At 35.0% G+C, this 26405-nt stretch overlaps 1 protein-coding gene across 4 annotated transcripts in view; it reads right to left on the bottom strand.

Moving 5' to 3' along the window:
- The window catches only part of PPP4R3B (protein phosphatase 4 regulatory subunit 3B), a 64649-nt gene that overhangs the window by 32164 nt on the left and 6080 nt on the right, over nucleotides 1–26405 (bottom strand). For 2 of the 4 annotated variants that reach the window (XM_040453684.1, XM_040453683.1), the window contains exons 3-7: nucleotides 20206–20304; nucleotides 11462–12085; nucleotides 5362–5439; nucleotides 3962–4078; nucleotides 2446–2562 (exon numbers count right to left, since the gene is read on the bottom strand). In XM_040453684.1, coding sequence (XP_040309618.1) covers nucleotides 2446–2562; nucleotides 3962–4078; nucleotides 5362–5439; nucleotides 11462–12085; nucleotides 20206–20304 — 1035 coding nt within the window. The remainder of the gene's footprint in view (nucleotides 1–2445; nucleotides 2563–3961; nucleotides 4079–5361; nucleotides 5440–11461; nucleotides 12086–20205; nucleotides 20305–26405) is intronic. The other 2 variants (XM_040453686.1, XM_040453687.1) reach the window with 2 other exon arrangements.

Raw genomic sequence — 26405 nt, 5'->3', positions numbered from 1 at the left:
AATAAATATTTTCCACTAGCACTCTCTGGTAAGATAAAAAAATATTAGCATCCATGTATCTTAGATTCCATGAATATAGTAAACAAGAAAAAAAGAATGACAGGAGTGGGAACATTATTCTGAAGTAGAATAAAAATAACTGATGGATATTGTGGAAACATTTTTTTTTGATGTGAATGTAAGAATTATTAGAAAAAAATGCATGTGAAATTTGTTCTGCAACTTGAAGGCCTGCAAGTATTAGAGAAATAATACTTCCTTTAATCCATTCTGACATGTTAGAAGAATGCAAAAATAGCTCTTCATTTAAAAAAAATATACTGAACAGTTAATTCTAAGACATTAGCTTATGTATTTTTAACTTTATTTTTATTTTTTTTTTTTAAAGTTTTTTTTTTTTCAACGTTTATTTATTTTTGGGACAGAGAGAGACAGAGCATGAACGGGAGAGGGTCAGAGAGAGAGGGAGACTCAGAATCGGAAACAGGCTCCAGGCTCTGAGCCATCAGCCCAGAGCCTGACACGGGGCTCGAACTCACAGACCACGAGATCGTGACCTGGCTGAAGTCGGACGCTTAACCGACTGCGCCACCCAGGCGCCCCTATTTTTAACTTTATTAAGGCAAATTATATCTCCCAGAATTATTTTAAAGTAAATTCCTCATATATAATTAAGTATTTCAGTATAAATCTTTACAAGATAAGGACTCTTAAGAAGAAAAAAAAAAAACTCAATGCTATTATCATACCTAAAAAAATTAACAATATGAATATACTCCTAAGTGAGAAATACAATGCAAATACCTGCCAAAATAAGTGGTTGAATAATAGCTGGATTACTTACCCAGTCATATCCTAAAATAAGTTCACTAAATGTTTCAGAGGGCATTAACATAAAAATATGTGAAATCTGTGGCAGAATAAAAAGACAGCAATTATCACTAAATCTATCCTTCTAGCTTAGAAATAATGACTATGGTAAAAAATGTTAATTTTCCTGTGTCTCAACACATATTTTAATATGTAATCCAAGTTCTAAAACCAAATCTGCTCCATAATACTGGAAAGAAAAGTTTGAATGCTGTGCATTTATTTTAAAAGGCCATCAAAATATCAACTGCCCACCAAATACACAGTTTAAGTCTTCTCTTTTTAAAGGTTACCAGGAACCCAATGTAGAATTGTAGAATCCTCAATTTTGAAGGAAAAAAAAAAAAGAGAGAAATCTATTCTCTTTTGTGGGCTAACTAAACTATTTGAAGGCAACACATTTTTAAACTGTTAAACTGCTAGATCTCAGAAAATTTGGAGAAATGAAAGACCTTGAAGATTAGGATTCTATCAACATGAAAAACTGAGAAAGGGACTTTTCATAGTTAAAAATCAGTAAGTGCTTCTCTAAGTCTCATCCATCAATTAAATGTAAACAAGGAAGTATTTCTAAAGAAAACAAAAACTTTCAGAGTAAAGAATCCTAAAAATTAGTTTATTATTCTCTTCGTCTGAAGAGATTTTATGATGGATGTCCTTAATCAATGCATATCACTGAGGATGCAGCAATTAAGAGTGTTAATTTCAGAGTTACTTTCTGTAAAGCTGGCACTAAGATACACATACCAAGTGAGATTATAAACTAATAAACTAGGTATCTGACTTTCTTTAAAGTCAGATTTAACACCTTTTGGGTTTAATAAAAAAAAACCTTAAAATACTTAAAGATTTTTTCCTCTTTCTTCTACTGCCTAAAACTGTAGCATTAGCTCAAACTGATTCTAAAATAAAATGACTTTAAAAAGAAATACCCTGGAAATATCTAACAAAGAATGTAAAAATCTAAGGAGAAATTAAAAGATTAAACACAAAACAGCAACTGTATTTTAATTCAAAAGTAACTCATGCAATGAGAAATCATACAATGGGAATCAAAATCTTCTTTAAGAAGGAACATAATTATATTCATTTTCTTAATACTAAAATATATTTGATATGAGACAGACTACTTTAAATTATAATTCTATGTTCATTTCGTTCTTAAACAGTTTAAAGGGAAAGTTTAAGTATTTCCATAGTGGGAAAACACATTGGTCTCATTAAACATTCATTCACATGGAAAAAAAAAAAGACACATTTAAACAAGGGAAAACAATTTGCTAGTTTTACCAGGTAAGTGTCTGAGCTAAAGGTTTGAAATTATACCTCATTAGCACTTGAACTTTTTTAAATAATTCGATTCTGTTGTAATATATTTATCTCAATACGAGTTTGAATACAGTTTGTAAAATAAATCAAATGCCACATATTCTGGGCTTGCTAATGTCACAAATGATCAGAAATCTACTATTTTGCTTCACTGAAGATTAAGACTGTAGTTAAACCTTTTCTCTCAATAGTATGCCAACACTACTCTACAGGTAATTCACATATAATCACAGCATTATTACTTACATCATCACTCTGCTGGGCTTCTTGCATTACAAATTCTCGGACCATAGATGGACTAAACTCTACTAGATAAGAAAATATATCTGTAGCTGCTGATCTAACTTGCAAATCATCCATGCCCTAATAAAAGGAAAATTAGGTTACTTAGAGACTGTTAACAAAAACTGTGCTGTGTTCCTTTTCTTTCCCAAATCTATACACACCAACTTTTTGGAATTAGACATTGGACTGGATTCAAAATGTATAATCTCTCCATCCTATACTTCCTTTTATTTTACAAATATAAAAAACTTTTAAGCAGCTCAATGATTAGTTTGTGCCAGTTTTTACCACCACGAAGATAAATATTCAGGGAATTTAAATGTAAGAATCAACATGGGATTATAAAGAAATACTTTATAAATACTGTACAGACATTTTTTTTTTATTTAAATATATGCAAAATGTGAATGATGTTACCTGGTTAAGACTCTATAACTTTCCAGAATCCATCTTTGGTCCTGGATTTATTTGCCAGTTACTCCTTAGTAACTGATTCTTTTATGACTCTCCTAATAGAGGATGCTTTTGAAAATACTGGGTATTTTCACTCTTTTTCCACAACTTAGTTTTCTAAGGTACTGATCCATAACATGAAGGATACATGACTCGTAAGTTACAAAATCTTCCAAGTGATTCTGAACATATTCCCTAACTCAGCAGTTCTCCAAGTGTTGTCCAGGGAATCCTGGTGAGGTGTCCAACACCCTTTTCAGGAACCACATGAAATTAAAAACTATTTTCATAATAAATAATCCTAGGGCATTATCAGCCCTTTTCACTCTCAGCATAACACAAGTATAGTGGGGTTTTCCAGAGGCTATAAGACATATGATATCACAACAAATTAAATGCAGAAGTTGCTATGAGAATCTCGCTGTCTTCTATTAAACCAAATGTTAAAGAGATTGCCAAAAAAAAAAAAAAAAAAAAAAATGAAATGCCACTCTTCCACTAAAATTTTTTGTTCTAAAAAATTATTTTTATAAGTTATATTATTTATGTTTATCATTTTAAAATGAAATAATAAATGTTTTTAATTTTTCATACAATACCAATGGATACAAATCATAAACAGATATATATGAGAACCACTGCCCTAACCCATATTGCAGAATGAGCTGCCTTGGTCCAGTCTGCCCTTACTCTACTCTCACTGGTCTAAAAAGGAAAGACATTTTAAAAATTTCTATAAAACATACTTAATATTGCTACAGAAGAGAATAGTCTTGAAAACACACGTGGGATTTTAATTCACTTGAAGCCATATTATATCCAAGTGCTTACATATTAATATTACAAATTCAAGTTAATAAAAATCTGAAGATGGAACACATTTGTAGTAATTCACTATCAAGTGAATCATAACCTAAACTATACAATTCAATATGCATTAGTATAATAAATACTTTCACATTTGTAATATAAAGGTATGAGAAATTCACAACTTCAAAAACATGAAAAGAAGTTGGATAATTACCATTACAATTTCAAGAGCAGGCAGAATCCCCAATTTTGCCAAAGTTTTGAAAAATGCATCCCTGTTTTGAGGTTGTAATGTCTGAGAAAATGCACAAAATTCCTTGAAAAAATTAACCTGCAATGTTAGAAAGTATAGTGAGAAGTTGACACACATAACAGCAAACTTGGGCTCACTTTAATGTGATATACCATAGCATGATATGCCCTTCTGAAGGACCTTGCCTCTTCAGGGTATCTTGGCCCCTCAAAACCTGTAAAGAACATCTTAAAAACTAGCATCCCACTAAAACTAAACTTCGCATTATTTCCACAAAATAAACGATGAACTCTCCCAAGGCATACAGTGTACATGTTGTATGTGGAGTCTCAGAGTGAATATACATATGGTATTTTCAATTCATGATCCAGTTGTAAAAATGTCATGTAAGGTATGTATTTTGAATTAGAGCATGTATTTTTGTAGAAACATGCTATATAAAATAAATGGTAGCTGGGTTCTCAGACAGTTCTCAACAGTACAATTTCATTTATAAGAACTGGAAAGGACATTAAAAGATTCCCGAGTTTAAAGGCCTAATTTTATAAATGAGAAAACTGAGTAGGCTATTACCTACACCAAGATGACTTGGCTAATTTAAACCTGTAATCTCTCATTACTTTTTAAAACCCGAGTACCTGATTATAATGTTTAAAGAAAATGACAAACTGCTGGTAAGTAGCAATCATTATTCTCTTCCTCCAAAGCATGGTTCATTATCTCAGAAAATACATACATTCAAAAGAAAAAAACATTTCCAAGAACCAAATTACTTATCATTCATGTATTCAAGAAGTACTGTCCTTACCTTTTGTTTTTTGAAAAGAGCCGTTCTATAATGTATCTACAACCATAAAAATGTATGAGTTTGTAGTTGTGTCCTAACATAAACCCCATATCTAATTTGGGGATTTTTAAGCACATGAATTCCCTCACTGGAGGAAAAAAACACACATCAAAATACTTTAGGAAACTGGCAAATATACAAAACAATAAGTTTGAGAAACTTTGAGAGTAATCATTTTATAGAATGTGTACTTTTCATCTTAATTATAAAAAATTCTCTCTTAACAAATTCAATATTAAAAGTTGTATTAGCCAAGAGTAAGTGCACTTCAAAGGTTTGAATTTAGGGGCGCCTGGGTGGCTCAGTTGGTTTAAGTGTCCAACTTTGGCTCAGGTCATGATCTAATCGTTCACAAGTTGGAGCCCTGCATCAAGCTCTGTGTTGATAGCACAGTGCCTGCTTAGGATTCTTACTCTCTCCCTCTCTGCCCCTCCCCCACTCACACTTTCTCTCTCAAAATAAATAAACTTAAAAAAAAATATAAAGGTTTGAATTTCAAGAATAAATAACTTACCAATTCACGCCGTTTATCATCATCTGTAGCCTCATCCGTTAATTGTGCAAAAACTTCCGACAGAAACTTCTCATCTTCCTACACAAGAAGAAATAATTACTATGAAAGTCTAACAAAAGTATAAAGTTATACTCACTTACATGATTTACACAAATTATAATAAAAGTAGCTGAAAACCTAATAGTTTCATCATAAACCTGAAAATTCCAGGGCATATTCATGTTATAGTTTTCAAACCTGATTATACCATTTATTATTAGTTATACATACACTAATACCTCATTTAACCAGAAACCTCAGCTATGAAGAATCCTTTGGAGACCAAAAATAACCAGTTGTTCTAGGTAATGCATGAAAACTCACTTTTTTAGTTTAGTTTAGTTTTTTAAAATATTTATCTTTGAGAGACTGAGCATGAATGGGGGAGGGATAGAGAAAGAGGGGGGATAGAACCCCATGTGGAGCTCAAACTCATTAACCATTAGATCATGACGTGAGGCAAAGTTGGATACTTAACCGACTGAGCCACCCAGGTGCCCCAAAACTCATGCATTTTAACTGAGAGACACTGTAGGTCCTTCTCAGGGTCTATCTATTTATTTATTCTTAATTTAAATGTAATTCAAACATGTTTGAAGAGTTCATTGTCGGTCCACTGCAGATTAGAAAAATGAATTACAAATACGGCACAGGGACAACAGTAAAGGAGACCGAATTCTGGCAGCAGTAAGACTGGACTGCAAAACCTTTTAAAACACAAGAACTCATGATATATAATTCAGGGTTATTTGGGGTACAGGCTTATATTTTCTTGTGGTCCCCAAGGACACAGTGAAATGATAAAGCACTACAATAATTGCTTTTCACACTGATGACTCTGAGGTATTAAAAGGCAGATATATGTTAATTTCTCTAAGCACTGTTTACAAGGACAAGCAAAAATACAGTATAGTACATACTGTATAATCTTATTTTTAATATAAATTTGTGTCTAAAGTCTAAAAGGGAGAAACATTAAAATGTTAATTGTGATTATCTTTTGGTGATAGATTATGAGCAATTTTTTTGCTTATCTTTATTTTCTAGTTTTCCACAATAAGAGTGGACTATTAAATTACTAAGGAAAAAAATGACATGAATATTGAAATCCACTTTGTGGAGATCCATCAAGATCTGCTAAAAAATACTGTGCTTTTAAATTTCACTTATTTTTAAAATTCACTTTTATGAAATACAATTTGTATTAACTTTAATTAAAGTAGCATGTTCTTAGAATTTTTGACTTATTGGTTGACAAAAAATTCAAATTATAACATGTTAAGGATGTACCTTAAATACCCGCCTTTTTGCTTGGATTATCTGTGAAGCAGTTTCAATCTCTCAAATAAGTTTAAAAAAAATAAGATAAAGCATATATAAAAAAATGAATGAAGACTACTGGATACAATCACAGAAGATGTAACATACTCTCCCACTAACCATCCATCAGTGTTACTTAAAGAATACTGAGAGACAAACCCATTCATTAGTCTGACTCAGAATGGTGTTTGTTTTGTTCTCGATTTTGCTGACTTCTAGACCTTATATACTACGGCCTGACTCATCTATTTCTGAGAGAATTCAACTGCATATGCAATCTTATACTTATCCCTCAAATCACTTTTTCTAAATACTTTTTATCTCAATATTTTAGGTTTTGGTGAATACACATTTACCTCCACTTAAACCTTTTATAATTTTTTTTTCTTCTTGCATCTTTCTCAGATTAAATCCTCCTTTCTTCTCTAAGGATCTTTAACTTTTTAAAGAATATTTTCATAAGAAAATAGTTCCATTTCTTTGATAAATGCAATTTCTTACATGATTCATTATTTGTGTGCTGAAAGCTAGAATTGCATAATGTATTGTCTGTATTGTCTGCTAGGAGAATGTTTTCTAATTCCTGGTATATATATTTTTTCTGATTTCTAATCTTATTCTTGTAATACTCTACAAAAGCACTCTGTTCAGTGCACTAGTAAAAAAGCAATTAATTGACAGCTTAAAGTGCTTCATAAATATAACTGTAATGTCTCCCCCTAAATACCTGGTTCTCCAATTAAACTAGTCTCTTTAGATCACTTCAGTTCTTTTTCATAAAGGCCTTTGTTTAAAAAAAAATTTTTTTTAAGTTTATTTTTAGAGAGAGAGCAAGCAGGATAGGGGCAGAAAGAGAGGGAGAGAGAGAATCCCAAGCAGGCTCTGCACTGTGTGGAGCCCAAAGCAGGGCTCAAACCCACGAACCATGAGATCATGATCTGAGCAGAAACCAAGAGTCTGAAGTTTAACCGAATGATCTACCCAGGCACCCCGAAAAGCCTTTGTAACTATTTTCAGTCAAATTGTGTGTGGCTGTCTTTTTGAATTACACAACAAAACCTTATGGGGAAAAAGGGGGCCTTTTTAAAAAAAGTGAATCAAACTTTTCTTTGAATTAAACAGGCACGTGCTCAAAACTCCCAAATCCCGGGGGCACCTGGCTGGCTCAGCTGGTAGAGTATGCAACTCTTAATCCTGGGGTCGTGAGTTTGAGCCCACATTGGGTGTAGAGTTTACTTTAAAAAACAAAAAACCCAAACCCAGAACCCATCCACCATTACTAGACTCATGTAAAGACAGAAAGTTGGAATTAGATCAGACTTTAAGAGATTACAGAGATTGCCTAGTCCAATTTTAAATTTCAAAAGACTGATGCCCAAAGAGTGGACATTATCTAAAGGGCTAGTGACAGAGATGGATTTAGAATCCAGGTCACGGGGGCGCCCAGATGGCTCAGTCGGTTAAGCGGCCGACTTAGGCTCAGGTCATGATCTCACAGCCTGTGAGTTTGAGCCCGGTGTCGGGCTCTGTGCTGACAGCTCACAGCCTGGAGCCTGCTTCGGATTCTGTGTCCCCCGCTCTCTGCCCCTTGCCCACTAGTGCTGTTTCTCAAAAATAAATAAACATTTAAAAAAAATTATTAGAATCCAGGTCACCTGCACGATCTGGTTTTTGTTACTCTCACCATGTAAAATAGACTACAGGACAGATTTCTAACTAGTTCAAAGTAATGAAACAAACCAAAGTAAAACACACACACAAACTAGACTACGCCAAATCTAGTAAGATAAAATGTAATATGTTAAATTCTTACATGAATCCAAAAACTTCTGAAACAAAATGAAGAACCGAATTATTGTAAATTTTTCCTTAAAGGCATGAAGAGATTTTACCATATCTCCTTAGTAAGTGGGATGAAAGTTTAGAAATTTCTTTTTTAGTAAGCTGAAATCCACAAAATATGTTAAACAAGAAATAAAACCACTGATTTTACTGGGTTTGTGTTCAGCTCAATTCTTATTTATGGAATAGTGGAGATAACATGTAATGTATTAAAATGTCAACATTTGAGATACCTATCCTCAATCATTTCTAGTGAAGGAAGTTAAAACTTCTTGTTTTGAAAAGGACTCTAATCTGTAGCTGTGTGAAAATAACCTCACTTTATTGGTTTTAGGGATTTAATTCATAAAAAACATTTTTAAGTATAAATTTCAATTCTGGGCACACGGGATTTTGATATGCAATTAGCTAGAAAATTCAGGTTAACTAAACTCTTATGCCCTAATCAAGCTTTAGAGAATCTCAACATGTATTAAAGTACATACCAGGAGCCAGTGACCACAGTAAGTGCTTTCATGTAATTTCTCAGTTAATTACCTTAATTTAGGCTAGGAGTTATGTTATGTACCTTTGCACTAACTCATTTTGGTCCAGATAGATACAATCTTTACATTTGCACTTGCTTATGTAACTCATACAACAGTAGGCCAATACTCATTTAAGAAGCTATAGATACATATCCTAGTTAGCTAGAAGGGTATCTGGAAACATCTAATACTTAGCCAAAAAATTTCTACATGGAAACCTCAGAGTTGGGCTTTAGGAAATGAGCCTTTAGAGGTCACTCACCATAATCATAATTCTTTTCTTTTCACATACTGTTGAGAACAGAAAACAGAATTCAGCATCACTGCTGAAATGAAGAGATACCTAAGTGCTAAACCTTAGATATGCAACAGGTAGTTCACAGTATCTACTTCATAAATGTATCTCACAGACCAGAAATGAGTTTAAGACTTTCTTTTCTTAAAGCTATGCTTGATTTACATAATTATAGCCTTTACAAATAGATCTATGAGAAAATATATAAACTGACATAAAGAGTTCAAATACTTACAGATTAGTTTGCATAATTTTTAAGCATATAAGGCATTTATGATTTATTATTATGGATTTGGAACCCCTTCTGATGTCAAAGCAGTCATTTGAAAGCTTCTGCACTTAAGCTTCTGTCACTGGGTTCTTTTCTTTACATCAGCTATATTGACTGTAGGTCTATTTCCAAACTCCTGAGACTGTAACTGTTTTTCTGTCAGCAAGTGAAATGGCACCCTGAATTGTATAGTACAAATGGTTTTAAAAAGCAGGTCTCATGTATAACAAATGGAACCCGATGCGTAAGTCTATTTTCCCTTATACTTATTACTGTGGAATAAGGAAAACTGCTAGGTGAAAGCATGATCTAAAGAAGTAAACCCTATACAAAAAGTAAAGTAACAACAGAAAGATGAAGGATGACTGTTAACATCATAAAACGGAATCTCACAACTAAGAGCTAAGTACTAAGTCAGAAACTCTCAACTGTTTGTCTCTGGATCTCTTAAACTCTTAAACCTTATGGAGTACCCCAGAGAGTTTTATTATGTGGATTATGTTTGGCAATACTGACAACAAAAACGGAGACATTTAAAAACATTTACTAATTTGTTTTAAAAATAAGATATAAGTTTATGTAAATATATTTATGAAAAATTTTATAAATTTAGAAAAAAGAGTGGCTCTGTTTTACATTTTTGCAAATCTCTGTAATGTTTGGCTTAATAGAAGAAAACTACATTCTCACATCTTCTTTGACATTCAATCTGTTGCAATACAATATTTTGAAGTACAAGAATAAAATACAGCCTCACACTGACAAGAAGTTGGAAAAGGAAAAACCCCACAGAACTCTGAAAGGGCTTTAGGAGCCCCTAGAACACACTTGAGAACCACTACTACACTATGTATATAGAAGCTGCTCAAAAACTTATTCAGCGATATGGACATAACAAAGACAGTCATGTAGGAAACTGTGGGTATAGTATACTACCACAAGTAAAGGAAAATCTTCAAATTCCTCCTTATTACACTGTTAGCGTATAAAGGATTAACATACTAAACATGGTATAAACTATTTTACAACTCAAGGAGACAGATTAAAACCAACCTCACACAGCAAATAATCTAGTTATCATTTCCTGAAAATTAACAAATGTTAATTTAGATGTGCTGACTACACATTTGAATTATTTGGAAAACTTTAAGCACACACATTCATATGTACTATCCCTCCAATAATAACTAGATCTCACAAAGTGGACTAAAAATAATCTTAGAAACAGCTGCTTTGGTTTGGGATGATAAAAAAGTTCTGGAAATGGACAATGGTGATGGTTGCATAACACTGAGAAGGTACTTAATGCTATGAATTGTATACATAAAAAAAGGTTAAAATGATGAATATTTTGTCATATATATTTTACAATTTTCTAAATGCATGCAAAGATGAAGTTAAAAAAATTTACATGATAGGACACTTACAAATTTAAAAGGTCACATTATGAAAGGATTCTTTCCTTTGGGGCACCTAGGTAGGTTAGTTGGTTAAGCATCCAACTCTTGATTTTGGCTCAGGTTGTGATCACATGGTTTGTGAGACTGAGCCCCACGACAGGCTCTGTGACGACAGTGCAGAGCCTGCTTGGGATATTCTCTCTCTCTGCCCCTCTCTCCACTAGTAAAAGCACTCCCTCTCAAAATAAAAAATACTTAAAAAAAAAAAATGAGATAAAGCTCTATTTTCTATGCTCAATAGTACATTTAAAGTAAACAAAAGAAAACTTTCAAAAAGGAATGAACACCAGCTTTAACTATTAAGGAGAATACCTAAAATAATATAAGAACACTTTAGTTTACTTACCTGCAACATGCTGACTATCTCAACTTTGTTGAAGAAAATAAAAGATGTAAGAGTAGAAAGAAAATTCTCTTCAAAAACGGATGGTGTAGGCAAAATGATGTCCTGAATGTACTGTACCCTGTAAGTCTGATGTATTTTTTGCCTTAATTCAGAGTCTGTTATTGGTATAACTTCCTTAAACTTTGCAGTTTTGGTCAAGAATTCTCTATGCCTTTTTGGCTGAGCCAAAGCAGGGTCATATTCAAGGCATCCCACGACATCCATGATACACTCATCAGAAAACATTACTTCAAACAATGTTGCCTTATTTAGGAATAAGATTCCTCTAATAATTTCATACAAATGATGTAAGCCTTCAGTGTTTTCTAGATTCTCACAAGCTTGGAACAGCTGCAGTAGTTTTTTAATATAGCCTTCGTTTTCCAAGGCCAGAGCCAGCTTTTCCCTACGGATAGGTGAGGAGAGAACTGAGGTAACTAAGTCAGCAATCTCTTCAAGTTTATTGAGTTCACATGTGGGCAGGTCAATCAGATGACTGGTTTCAGGCATTTCTTCAAATCGTTCTTCTTCTGATTCATCAATGAGGTCCTGTGTGACTTCCACTGATGGATCCTTACCTTGAACCTAAAAACATCCAAGTACAGCTGGTTACCTTAAAATACAAAAGAATTCAAAATTTTGGAAATCAAATCACTGACCACTGGATTTAAGTAAAAAATACCTTGCAAAGAAACATTATTAGCCACATAATCACTGTTATTTAAAAATTAAGTCCACGGGTATGTAGGTGGCTCAATTGGTTAAGTGTCCAACTTCGGCCCAGGTCATGATCTCATGGTCCATAAGTTTGAGTCCGCATCGAGTTCTAGCAGACAGCTGAGCCTGGAGCCTGCTTCGGATTCTGGTCTCCCTCTCTGCCCCTTCCCTGCTTGCCCACTCTCTCTCTCTCTTTCAAAAATAAACATTATAAAAAAAAAAAAAAAAAAAGAAAGAAAGAAAGTGAAGTCTAGAGGGGGAAAACACACCCAGTTTAGAGTCAATTATTGGAAGAGTCTCAATTTCACCTCTAAATTTCCCAACTTATAACTTGAGGTTAATTAACTCTGACCCCTGACAATATACTTATTTCAGCTAATATTACACTGATTTATTTGAGGTTATGTAATAACCATGTACAGTTTAATAACTTCCCTACGTCTACTAATTTTGAATTCTGCTGAAGGTTAACTCTTCTGTGGGGCCCCCAAATTAGGGACGGCTCTTAATGCACCATCCCATTGGCCTGACAAAACACTATTAAGTTTAAACCAAACTAAAACCCAACTTCTTGGATATTCAAGAGTGAGAAGATTTCCTCAAATTACTTTTGAAATTCACTTTTGAAAAAATACTTGCTTTTGCTAAGAGCCTGAAATTGTTTTAAAAAACAAAGAATACTGGGGCACTTGAGTGGTTCAGTCGGTTAAGCGTCCTACTTCAGCTCAGGTCATGATCTCACAGCTTGTGGGTTCGAGCCACGCAACCGGCTCTGTGCTGACAGCTCAGAGCCTGGAGATTGCTTTGGATTCTGTGTCTCCCTCTCTCTCTGCTCCTTCCCTGCTTGCACTCTGTCTCTCTCAAAATTAAATAAACATAAAAAAAATAATAAAAAATTTTTAAAAATTAAAAACAAAGATTTTTTTTTTAAATTGGCATTTATTTAACATCTGTGATAAAAGCCTCCAAGTTCTAGTATCTAGAAAACACAATGAATAAACAACTGTTTTATGATTCAGGTTGATAGCTCAAGAAAAGCATGGCAAACTTGGGACAAGTTTCCTATAATGACACCTTTAAAAAAAATTTTTTTTTAATGTTTTATTTTTGAGAGAGAGAGACAGAAAGCAAGCAGGGGAGTGGCAAAGAGTGAGGGAAGAGGGAGGCAAAGAGTGAGGGAACTGCAAGATCATGACCTGAGCTGAAGTTAGATGCTCAACCTACTAAGACACCTAGGTGCCCCTATAATGATTTCTATAATGACTCTATTTAACATAAAAACTTTACTCTTCATAAATTTTTTCCTAATTCTTAACACAAGAGTGCAATTATCCTCTTTTCACCTCAAAACATCCAAATATCCTGAGATGAAAAAGCACCACAAATTTCCAAGTCTACCAAAGCAACATATGAAAAAAGATCTAAGGACTTATTAGAGAAAGTAGATATACTGATGCATATAAGAGACTTTTTCTCCTAGAGCATGAGTGTACTTCTTTTATTTCTGAGTTCTCAACAGAGGAGCTGGGCTTAGGGAGACTGACACGTAAATGTAGGAGAAAGTTTAAGTAACAAGGTCATAAGAGCAGTTCAGATAAAATGCCACAGAAATTCAGAGGAAGGGAAATTCCTTCCCACTCCTGGGAGTAAAGGGGGTGGTGAAGACAGAATATAAGAAGAAATCATAAAAGTAGTGGCATTTGGACCTTCAAAGATGGGTAAGATTCAGATGGGGATAAAGGTATACAAAGTACAAAGGGAATAGAGTCGGAGAGAGAGAAATGTGTGGTATGCATATGGCCAACAGCAAAACTGGGAATGCAGACTAAAGCCAGATTATGGAAAGTCAAGGGAAGTGAATGTGCAGTACTGTCCTTTAGAAAGTAAGGCATCAGTTGTATGGAATAAATTTGAGAATAAAGACAAATTAGGGTGTTATTCTGAAGTCTACATGAAGAACTGAATTTAGATAGTGATGTTGAGACAGATGAGGGACAGGTGTAAGAGAGAGGAAGAACCACAAATAACTCTATAGTTTTAAATCTGTCATTAAGAAGATTATGGCTCCTTTAACAAAAACTGGGAGCATGGAGAGGAATGGTTAATAAAAGGTCAGTTTTGTTAAGTTTGAGGTGTTTGAATACCCAGCTGGCAACTAAATCTGTGGGCCTACTACTCAGGAAAAATAGGACAGAAAACAGAAATTTGGTATTAGGGTAACTAAGGGTAACCATAGAAACAGAAGTAGAGCATGAGGTAGGGAGGGAAGAAGAAGAATCAGATGTTACAAGGAAAGAATAAGAAGAAATCAGAGGAAGGGTGGCTGGCTGGCTCAGTCAGTGGAGTGTGCAACTCTTGATCTCAGGGTTGGGAGTTTGAGCCCCAAGTTGGGTGTAGAGATTACTTAAAAATAAAATCGTAGGAACAACAACAAAACAAAAACAAAAAAAACAACAACAAAAAAAGAGGAAATAGGAGGATTCAACTTACACTGCAAATGAATAGTTTGCATATGTTTAAGAACAAAAGCAAAGCTACAGAAGCATTCACTATGTTATAGTATGTTTCTACATTATCTAGTATTATCCTTACAAGCTTCCTGGACTCTCTCCTAAATTTAACTCTCACTGACAGATTATATCAGATAGATCTGTCAATCCCACATACATCAAAGTATTTGTCTGGATATCAAGAGTGTTGCTCACTAAGCATTTCTGGTTTTCTCCTTTTTGTGGCACATGAGTTCTTTGCTTCCATGAAGTTGTATGTAGCTGTGTGATTTATTTTGGCCAATGAAATGTGAGCTAAGTGTCATGTGTAACTTCTGGGAAGACCTTCTAAAAGCCATTGTTCTGATTTGCCACCTGTCATTCTCACATTGCAATTGGCTTGAAAGTATCAAAATCAATTCTCTATCAGCCTGGGTCTCTGAGTGGCTCTGATAAGCACAGCCCCCTCTTGTCCAACTCTAACCCTCATTCATCAAATAGCAGTAAGGAAAAACAAACTACTGTTGTGATAAGCCACTATTTTAGGATTTTGTTACTATAACACAATCTGGGGTTGCCTGGGTGGCTCAGCTGGTTGGGTGTCTGACTTTTGATTTTGGCTCAGGTCATGAGCTCACAGTTCGTGAGATCAAGCCCTATATCGGGCTCTGTGCTGAGCATGGAGCCTGCTTGAAATTCTCTCTTTCCCTCTCTCTCTGCTCTTCCTTTGCTCTTGCTCCTCATTCTGAGTAAATATTAAAACAAAAAACGAAAAAAAAAGGAAAGAAAAGCTTTAAAAGAAAAACAAAACCCACAATCTAACCTTAACATTCTTAAAGTCAGTCAACTACTATGCTGAGTGGGTGCATAAAAAATTTACACTATCAGTAGGGTTCTCAACAAAAATGTTTTTTTCCACACTCCTATCCTACATCCTTACATTTGCTGCTTTAATTTTTTCCCCTTTTTAAGTGTCAAACACTATTACTTTCCCCTTTAAGTCTCAGAAGAGAGACTTTTCTCCTTTGAAAAAGAGATCACCAGTACTCAACATACTCCCAACATCCTTCTTCTCCATCTTACAACTTATCTTCACTCATTTCCATCATCTCTTTCAAAGAAAATGTCCCTATCCTACCATTTTCTGAGGTTAAAACTTCCATATGCACTTTTGATTTTATGTTTTCTGAAAGATATATATATATATATACACACACACACACACACACACACATACAGAAATTATCTTTGCTCTTCTTATAATTTATTGCTCTCTGAGCCGTCAAACTTTTCAGAGAGGAGTTCTACTTTCTCATTATAAGGTGTTAAAAAAATAACTGTGTAATGTTTTTGTTGAAATTGTTTTTTCAAAGGTCAGCAATGACCTCTCAGAACTGAAGAGTAAAATATATAGTTCTGTGGAATACCATGCAGTAATGAGGAGCAATAAACTAGCTGTACATTCAGCAACAGGCATAGATTTAAAAAGTACAGTACAACTCAGTTGTTTAGCAAAAAATTAAACTTCTTGGACCAGGAGAGTGGCCAAATCTAACGCCCCTTCCAAAGGCGTTTGGCAGAAGTTTCCAAAGGCAGAAAAGCGTGAGTAAAAATCACTGGCAAATGGGTAGAAGAAAGAGTAACTAAGGGCAAAGGAATGAATAAATGGGTAAAGCAACAAGAAGCATCCAATATTACTACTACTACTACCTCAACAAAGGATCAGAGCAAGAGATGACATTCTCTTAGCTCAATTTTATTAGATGCCTGGAAGGGTAAAAACCATATGTTTGCCAAGATCACCTATTCTTGGGACTTGACAAAGTTGAATGGAGGCCTGTAATTAAACCTGATGAGTTACACCACTCTGGGAGACATTTTGTCATATAATATAATGATACACTGAAACAATTGTTAGTGACCAAATTAATGATTCTAGTAACGTGCCGTACTTTTCAGATACATCTACTACCATACCACAATATGGTGTAATACTAGCATTGTTGATCCAACTACCCTATGTACATAAGCCTCATGGTAAAATTAGTATTGATGATTAAATGTATTAGGAGACTGAGTTAAAGGCTGCTCAACATGAATGCTGATAGAAAATGACTGGCAGGAGGAAGAAATGGATTTTGTAAACCACCAGTTAATTTCTATGTGAAACACTCCTGTACAAGTATATCATAAGGTACAAATTACAGATCAAGGAGGAAAATGAGTAATCAAATCAGTATAAAAATATAAAAGGTAAATCATGGCTTTATCAGACAAATTAGTTGTTTCTTAAATCCAGCTCTACTCCAGGACTGCTCCTCCAAATACTAAGCATATTCATACTGATAGTTGCTCTGTCATATAAATGCTATATTAAATACAGACATTTAGAGAAATATGATCATTTTGTTGTGAGAGTCTTGGCAATGGACCAAGGGGTGTCCTTTGCAATCAAGGATTAGTCTTGCCTAAAGGGATCTGGCCCTTGCCTAGCTCCTAACAGGTAATCTCTAAGCACTCTGAATATCCTGTTTGATGTGTACCTGGGAGCCTTGGGCTATGCCAGATATGCTCTGTGTGGGTAACTAGGTGGTTTATAGTGGAAGTCTTGGGCCACGTAGTATCAGCTGAACCTCTGGAGGTGCTGGAAACTGAAGTCTGCCACAGGGCAGTCAGCCTGCTTATAGGAATAACACCCAATAAAAATGCTGGACACAAAGGTTTAGGTAAGCTGTTCTGGTCAGCGATACTACGTGCAGGTTGCCACACATCAGTGCAGGGAGAAGAAAGTGCTGTCTGCCTAAGTATCCTAAAAAAGAAAACTGGAAGTTCATGCCTAGACCCCGCCCTATGTGCCTCTTCCTACTGGTAATTTTAATCTGTATCACTTTGTTGTAATAAACTGTAATGATGAATGTAACAGCTTTGTGGAGTTCTGTGAGTCTTTCCAGTGAATTAGTGAACCTGCCTGGCTGAGGGACCTCCTGAACTGCATGAGTGAAACAGTAAGAAATAAATTTCAGCAAAAATTTCTAGGACAAATGTACAAAGTCTTTAAGAATACACGTATATCCAGAAACATATATTACACAGTACATTCTGAGGTGAGGGGAGGGGAGAAATGGAGTACGCATAACCTAATGTGATGATCACTGGAAAATATTATCTACCACACAAATTTATGTTCTAGAAGAAATGTATTCAACATTCTAGTTCTAAAGATGTTTACCTTCTATTTTATTCACTTATTCTTTAAATATGTATGGAGTACACACATAACATGTGCCAGGTGCCATGCTGGTATACTGGAGGAGGGAGAATACAAAATACCACTTTTCAGGAATTTACAATAAAAAGGTTAGTTTTTATATACTATTAATATTCTGAACGGTGTTATAAATGTTATAGAAAAGTAATCTTGTCCTTTTATTTTGAAAGTTTTATATCCTTTGTTATGCTTTCATTATTTTTATGGATCAGTTTTTTCCTCCATTTTATGGATGAGTACTTGCAGGATTCAAATTTATTCAATCTAGAACAGAGCAGCAAATATTAGTGGACTGCATATGTCTAAGTCTGCAATAGAGGTCATTTTTAGGTCTTACATTTCACTTCAAAGAAAACTTTGCAAACATAAAATTCAATCTCAATCTATGGAGCGCACACAAGAAAAAAAAGGTAAATATTAGGACCTTCTCATCATCACCATCTATAGGTTTAAAAATGGGAAAACATGACAGCAAAATAGTAGCAAACCAATCTGGATTATATTCTTATGTATATTTTACAAATTAAAGCAAAAATCATATTTAGCAGTGTTTTCCTCTATTCATCAATGGAAATTCTATTTAAAACCATATACTAATAATTCTCCCGTAATACATGATACACACATAGTAAAATATGAGATGGAAAGAAACAAACCATCTACTTCCAGTTTAGCTTTGTGACCCAGAGCCATCCGTCAAATAAGCTTTATATGGAATGGGAAGATTCACATTATACTTTCTTGGGCTACCTTATTGCACTGTGTGGCACTGTTCCTAGGAGGACTAAGGAAAAAAATGACTGTGGTCAGATGCATAAACTAACTTAAGAACCTTCAGGGATCAGAATCACTAGAATGAAAGCTGATAGAAGTGAAAATGACAATAGATAAAAAACACTGTAAGAGAGTATTATGCTAGGCAACCACTAAAACACAGTGATTCCATTTACAGAATAGTAGTTAAAATTAATGTTATGATTAACTTAAAATTCCAGTTACCAGATATTAGAGATAGTTTGCTTAAGGAGACATAATTACTAAATGTAATGTGGTATCTTGAATGGGATCCTGGAAGAGAAAACAGAAATCTGAATACAGTATGGCCTTTAGCTAATAAATGTATGAATAATAATGTATGAATATTTGCTCATTAATTGTGACTACTGTATCCTAGTATAAGAGACTACTAATAGGAGAAAGTGCGAGAAGGTGTTAGGGAGGGGAGTACATAGAAACTCTGTATTTTCTACTCATATTTTCTGCAAATATGAAACTTCTAAAATAAAACCTTAATTAAAATAAGTTCCAGTTATCTGAGAGTTATCACCTCTTATATTCTGCTATACTGTAAGCTCTTTAAGAACTGAAGTCATGAACACTTTTGTTGCCTTCTTTAATTTTTAAAAAATACTTTTAATCTTTATTTATTTTTGAGAGAGAGAGAGTACGGGGGGGGGGGGGGCGAGGGAGGGCAGAAAGAAGGAGAAACAGAATCTGAAGCATGCTCCAGGCTCTGAAGTATCATCAGCACAGAGTCCAATGCAGGGCTCCAACCCACAGACTGGGAGATCATGACCTGAGCCACCTAGGCACCCCTTTTTTAAAAAATTTTTAAAGTAAATTTCATGCCCAGCAGGAAGCCCAACTCAGGGCTTACCTCACAACCCTGAGATCAAGAGTTGAATGCTTAACCAACTGAACTATCCAGGCACCCCAGAAGTCATGAGCACTTTTGATGATTAGTGTCTGGCACACAGTATTCATAAACATTAGGCAAACAGGTGACCAAATATTAAGGAAAAACTTCAAGGATTTAGAACATAATTAATCTTTTTTTTGTTTTTTAAAATATCCTGACCTTTTATTATGAATATATACTATAAAAATCTAAAGTGGTAAAACATTCTCTCTCCACATTTTTTTAAAAGTTTATTTATTTATTTTGAGAAACAGAGAGAGAGGGATAGTGCGGAAGGGGGGAAGGCAGAGAGAGAGGCAGAGACAGAATCCCAAGTAGGCTTTGCTCTGTCAGCGCAGAGCTCAACATTGGGCTCAATCTCACAAACCATGAGATCATGACCCAAGCCTAAATCAAGAGTTGGAGGCTTACCAACTGAGCCACCCAGGCGCCTCTCTCCACATCCTAATATATATCTTCAGGTAACAAGAAAAAAAAATAAAAAATGCACACTTAAACATTAAAAAAAAAAAAAACAAAAAAAAAACCTTACCTGACAAATTTTTTCCCAAATCTCGTCGCAGCCAGCTTTTTCCTGAAAACTTAGAGCCAGATCATAGTTCTCAGCCTCTGACCAAACAATTAATGTATCCTGTTTAAAAACAAAGATTTCTACATCACCATACTAGAAAAGCTAGAAAAGAAGTAACTACGAAGTATAAACAGAAATCAAGAGGACAGGAAACAGTACAGCGATGACAAATGCCCTCTGATAAGTGCAAATAATGCATACTCAATTGACATCATGTAACTGTATTTTGTTATCCATTGAAACTTTAGTAATATACTGGCAATGGAATAGCTTTGGTACTAAAATGATATTGAGCAATTTTCTAAAACAAAAAATATTAAAACGGGTTAGCGATCTGGTTCATGTACTAAGATCATGTTTAACAGAAAGTCTAGCCTTTTTGGCCAAACTGTAATGTAGACATTCTAATCATCTACATCTTTGGTTTCTAGAAAGTCAGCTATTTCACCCACTAACCACCTACCACCTACAACTTTATCTTTTCCTTTAACCTGATTGTCAACTGGTTGCAAGCAGACTGACTAATAGCTGAGAACAATTTAGTTTAACCCTTTCTATTTTTGCCCCCCTCTCCTGAATCTGGAAAAGCCTTCAGGATATGAAGGAATTCAAAACAATGATGAAATGAAGATACCATAAGTCCTACCAATAGGTTGTTTCTTATTGTTAATAAGTCTAGCACCTATTTCAGCAGCTTAGGTTGTAGAAAAATTAAGAACCCCAGGGTTACGTGTTTTTCTACAAATGTTCTTAATTGTATACCTACCAAAAAGTTAATTACACTTTTTGGAAAAAGCTGTCAACCCCTTTATTAAAACTAAAGTTTGGGTTTAAATTAAAACATGGACAAATTTAAACACAAAAATCATAATGCAACACTCAAATGAAATGCCAATTTTTAAAAGATATATAATAATTGAAGTTTAATATGGCTAAAACTTTGATTTTTAGAAAATACACACTTAAAAAAATACATGAGTTTATATCCCAATTGTCAAGTATATAATGTACAAAAATACCTTATAATTAAGAATTATTCACCTAATACTTCTGATTATGATGTGATATGAAAAAAATGTAAAACTCAAAGTAAGCTGCAGATTTACAAAGTCTTCAGAATGAAAACACTTCAATACTTTGATAGCTCTAATCTGTAAGTGAAAATATCCTTCAACTAACCCAGGCCTTAGATTTTTTGTTGGGTGATCAAGTAAGAAGAACAGCTGGAAAGCTGTGTTCTCGCTTCTGCCTAGCTATGCTTCCTGGAACTCAAATTTGCCACCAGGTATTCTAAAATTTCATCATGTGACTCCTTTCATTCAAAAACCTTCTGTGGCTCCCACCATATACAAAAGAGGTTTTGAAATATTTTAAAAAATCCAGCAGAACTCTTTTTACAAACAAAATTTTACTAAGAATCTTTATGTAGAAAAAGATAAAGACAGAGCTCCTCTGGTTAAAGCACTAGGACACACATTCAGGCTCCATGTACTTTCCTCAACCCAAGTCAACTTCTTAGAGCTCTCCTCAAAACAGCTTCATGAATAATGATCTCCAAAACTTTTTTGTGTCTCTCAAATTACTTAAGCATTATATTCAGAAATACAATATCAGCAAACCAATACTTTACAAAATATACAGTAAAACAAATAAAAAGCCTTAAATAAAGATAAAATAAGCAGTATTTTTAAATGTTTGAACGGTTATGGTTCCATACCATTATTAGTTAACATTTTAAGACCCAGTATGTACCTAGAGCACAGTAAACCCACAAATGACAGTAGATACAAGCTCCTATTTAATGTCACCCTTTCAATAATTCTGAATTTTGGGGGAGGAGCAACTTCTTGTGAGATCTATTTACCACTGTTTCTGCATTGTCACCCGGCTCACAGATTAAACTAGGAGTATAAATGTTAGCTTTACCATTACCATGTTAATTTGCACTTTTATCACTGTTTTCAACCTTTTTTACGACATGTGTTCATTTGTTAGGGTTACACGTCAGTTTAAATTCGTAAATAAAAACATCTGTGCATACCGGCTACTATAATTCACAGTAGTTACGGAACACTTTTCATGGAAGTGTTACCCTTAAAAGGTATCTCTACATATATTTTTTACTTCTGACCACTTATCAAATATTAGCAAAACTTAGTTTCTTTTTTTGATTAAAATATATAAGCAGGTTTCTTCTTAAATTTCCACACTTTATAATGTACATTCATTTTGGAGATCACTAGTACAACAGGATAAAATCCAAAATCCTTTATCCAGGTATCTAAGGCCCTTTCCAATTTGGTTTCAATCTATCTTCTGAAAGAAAGTCTAGGTAAGCAATGAAGTCTGATTTAAGGTAATTAATTGAGTCCCCTTCTTCACCATCATTTTCTTGTTTGTTTCTTCCCCAAGCCAGGCAAAACCCAGAAACTAAATGGGATTTATATTCAGAATCCTTTTTCAATGTAAAGAGGACTGGCATTGAGAGATGGTTAAAAATTCAGACTCCCATGCTTCTCCCTCGGGAACAGGTCTGGGTGAATCCCAAGAATCCTTATTTTTTTTTTTTCAACGTTTATTTATTTTTGGGACAGAGAGAGACAGAGCATGAACGGGGGAGGGGCAGGGAGAGAGGGAGACACAGAATCGGAAACAGGCTCCAGGCTCTGAGCCATCAGCCCAGAGCCTGACGCGGGGCTCGAACTCACAGACCGCGAGATCGTGACCTGGCTGAAGTCGGACGCTTAACCGACTGCGCCACCCAGGCGCCCCAAGAATCCTTATTTTTAAGAAGGGCCTCAGGTTATTCTTTTGATAAGTCAAATATGAAAACATCACCTAAGTGCCTAAGCGTATCTCTGGTTGGCTGACAGAGGATGGGAAACTGCTATCACAGCAGGAACCTTCTAGCTGTATGAAATCTACTCAAAGTGAGTAGCAAATCCCATCCTTCCTTCTTCCCCTCCCAGAACCCTACTATCTCAGTCAAAAAATAACCGTAAGAAGTACTTCTTAGAACTGCTTGTTTTGAGTATCATAGTAAAAGCTCTTAGGTGAGAGAGCACAAGGCTGGCACGAGACTAGTTAAAATAAAATACGTGTTAAATGGCAGAGTTTTCCACATATCCAAAAAGTCTCCCACATCCAAAAAGTCATGTTCAATTTTTGTAATAACGTCGTTTTCAACCGCTGTGCTCTTTGTGTTCTAGGTTTTGCTCATTTGTGTGTAGCACACATATCTTTGGGACATTATTAATGCCTGTTTAAACCAAGAGAAGCTTAGAGTTTTCCTCTACCAACTAAACATTTAGTCACCACTATGTCCCTATGGAAATCAGATTTAAAATGAGCCTGCAGGGAGAACAGAAAAAGTCAGTTATACTTGGTTTGGTCCTTTAAAAAAATAAGAAAGGTGATTATGTCTAAGCCAAGATGGAAATAAGACATGAGCTAGAAAAGCTTGACAATTTAGCATTTACTGAATCAGATTTTCACAATGTTGTTTTTATGAGAAATGCTCATTTTCAATCTTAAATATTAAAAACACATTCTTGAGGTGAATATTGTTTAAGTCAAAATTTCTTAATAATCCAAGGCCTAAATGACACTTTAGAATTCTATCTAAAACTTGGTGCTTAACATCTTTTCTAGGGAAAGGGTTATCAGTTTTTACATTATATTCACAAAGGCATTTGTGACACATTTAAAACAGTCTAACAAACCAATGGATTATTGGTTTGTTTTCCTCCCCAGTACATTAACATGAATAAACTCTGCTCATGAAATATTTGAGATCCTACTGCTTGTCAGACTAACCCTATCTTTGCCCCAACAGCTATGACAAAATTCAATATACACAGAGCTGAAGTTTTTCAAAAGGAATGGTATTTTTTAAGAAAAAGGAGAATAGGGCGCCTGGGTGGCGCAGTCGGTTGAGCGTCTGACTTCAGCCAGGTCACGATCTCGCGGTCAGGGAGTTCGAGCCCCACGTCAGGCTCTGGGCTGATGGCTCAGAGCCTGGAGCCTGTTTCCGATTCTGTGTCTCCCTCTCTCTCTGCCCCTCCCCCGTTCATGCTCTGTCTCTCTCTGTCCCCAAAATAAATAAACGTTGAAAAAAAAATTAAAAAAAAAAAAAAGAAAAAGGAGAATAGAAATACCAGATTTGGAGAATTCAATTTGCAGATTTAAAATCAATTTAGAAGTCTGAAAATGAGTGAGATTACCCAGACATATAGTGCAACATAACATCTAGCTCTCTAGTAGTTCCTAACAGTAGTTGACACTAACTTGTTCTGAGATGGATTTTTAAACCATACTATCGTATATATAACATATAGTCCACGGTACACATGATGACGCTGCTAAAAAACAGTACTAAAATCTTCCTAAAATCTGTGATATATTTGGATATAATGGGAATAACCCCAGACTAGAATTAGGACCTGGGCATCACTCACAGTTTCACTGTCCGCTATTTCTGTGACTTTCAGCAAAATATTTAACCCCTTTGATTCTTCTTTCCTCATTGGAAAAGAGGATTATGATGAGATTATTATGACTATAGGTCTTTCATTGAGCTTATATGTGAGGTACTATGCTAAAGCATTTTTTATACATTAATTCACAACTATTACATGATGTAGGTAGTACCTCCATTTAAAAGATTCAGAGAAAATCTGCTCAAAATTATAATAATGAAATAGATACCTTAAAAGTATTCATGTCCTTGATACTATGCCCCATAAAAAACGTGAACAATTCTAAAAGAACACAAAGTTCTTAACAACTTGCTTCCCAACCTTTTGCCCTGCAGCATTATATTTATGTAGGTTACCTGTCCGAACCTCTACATAAAATCCCTCACCATCTGATTTCCAAGGATTCCTTAGTCTCATTCCAAACCACCACCTAGAATATACCTGTACTCATGACTGCCCAATCTTTCCAACATAATAATTCATGTCCTCCACTTGTGCTCCTGATCTATAGCCAGAGTGGGCTCTATTCATTACACATTCATGCTATTATCTTAACTCAGCATTCAATATTATAGAAATATCCCTTACATTATATACTATACTCCTTACGTTAGTCTATTCCCCACAGTGCCTCTCAGGTAAAACCCCAAATCCCTAATTTTATTGGTTTATTCTGCCAACTAAGAGATACATTGTGACAGTTTTCACCTCTACATTTAAAAAAACCTTTTTTTAAAGTTTTTTCATTTTTGAAATAGACACAGTTCAAGCAGGGGTGCGGCAGAGAGAGGAGGACACAGAATCTGAAGCAGGCGCCAGGAGCTGAGCTGTCAGCAGAGTCCAACGCGGGGCTCAAACTCATGGACCGTGAGATCATGACCTGAGCCAAAGTTGGACGCTTAACTGAGTCACCCAGGCACCCCTCACCTCTAACTTTAAAAAAATTTTTTAATGTTTATTTTTGAGAGAGAGAGAAAGAGAGTGTGAGTGAAAGGGCAGAAAGAGAGGGAGATACAGGGTCTGAAGCAGGCTCCAGGCTCTTAGGAACTGTCAGCACAGAGCCTGATGTGGGGTTCAAACCCACTAACTGAGATCATGACCTGAGCCGAAGCTGGATGCTTAACCAACTGAGCCACCCAGGGACCTATCACCTCTACCTTTAGCACAGATGTTCTTCTAACTACAACCTAGAAATAGTCTCAATCTTTCACTTGCAGGATATGAACAGCCATTCATTGACCCTCCTTTTGTTAGCAAAATTCTATTCTCCCTTGGTTTCAAGACAACACATTTTTCTGATTTTCTACTCTTCCAATTGAGTATTCTTCCTCTTAACTAGACCTTCTTCCTAATTACCAAACACCTAACCCAGCAGCATACCCTGTCAATTCTATCTTCAATATGTATCTCAAACCCATCCACCTCTTTCTATCTCCACTGACCCAATCAACATTATCTCTTGCTTGAATTATATTGTAATCTCTCAGCTACTCTACCAGTTATTGCACCTCTTCAATTCCACACATTTTTGCTTTAGTTTGGATCATGTCACTGCTCTGCTGAAAATTTTCAAAAACTTTCAAATGCACTTTAAAAATCTAAACCAGTTAGTTACAAACCCGTAAGCAGCACTCAACCAAGTATTATTGGATGAATGAATAAATGTGGACAATTCAACAAGGC

Source organism: Herpailurus yagouaroundi, unplaced genomic scaffold, assembly GCF_014898765.1.
Source record: "Herpailurus yagouaroundi ecotype Mexico unplaced genomic scaffold, PumYag 210, whole genome shotgun sequence".
Taxonomy (NCBI): domain Eukaryota; kingdom Metazoa; phylum Chordata; class Mammalia; order Carnivora; family Felidae; genus Herpailurus; species Herpailurus yagouaroundi.
Note: the sequence above shows the minus strand (reverse complement) of the source record. Positions and strands in the feature narration are given on the sequence as shown.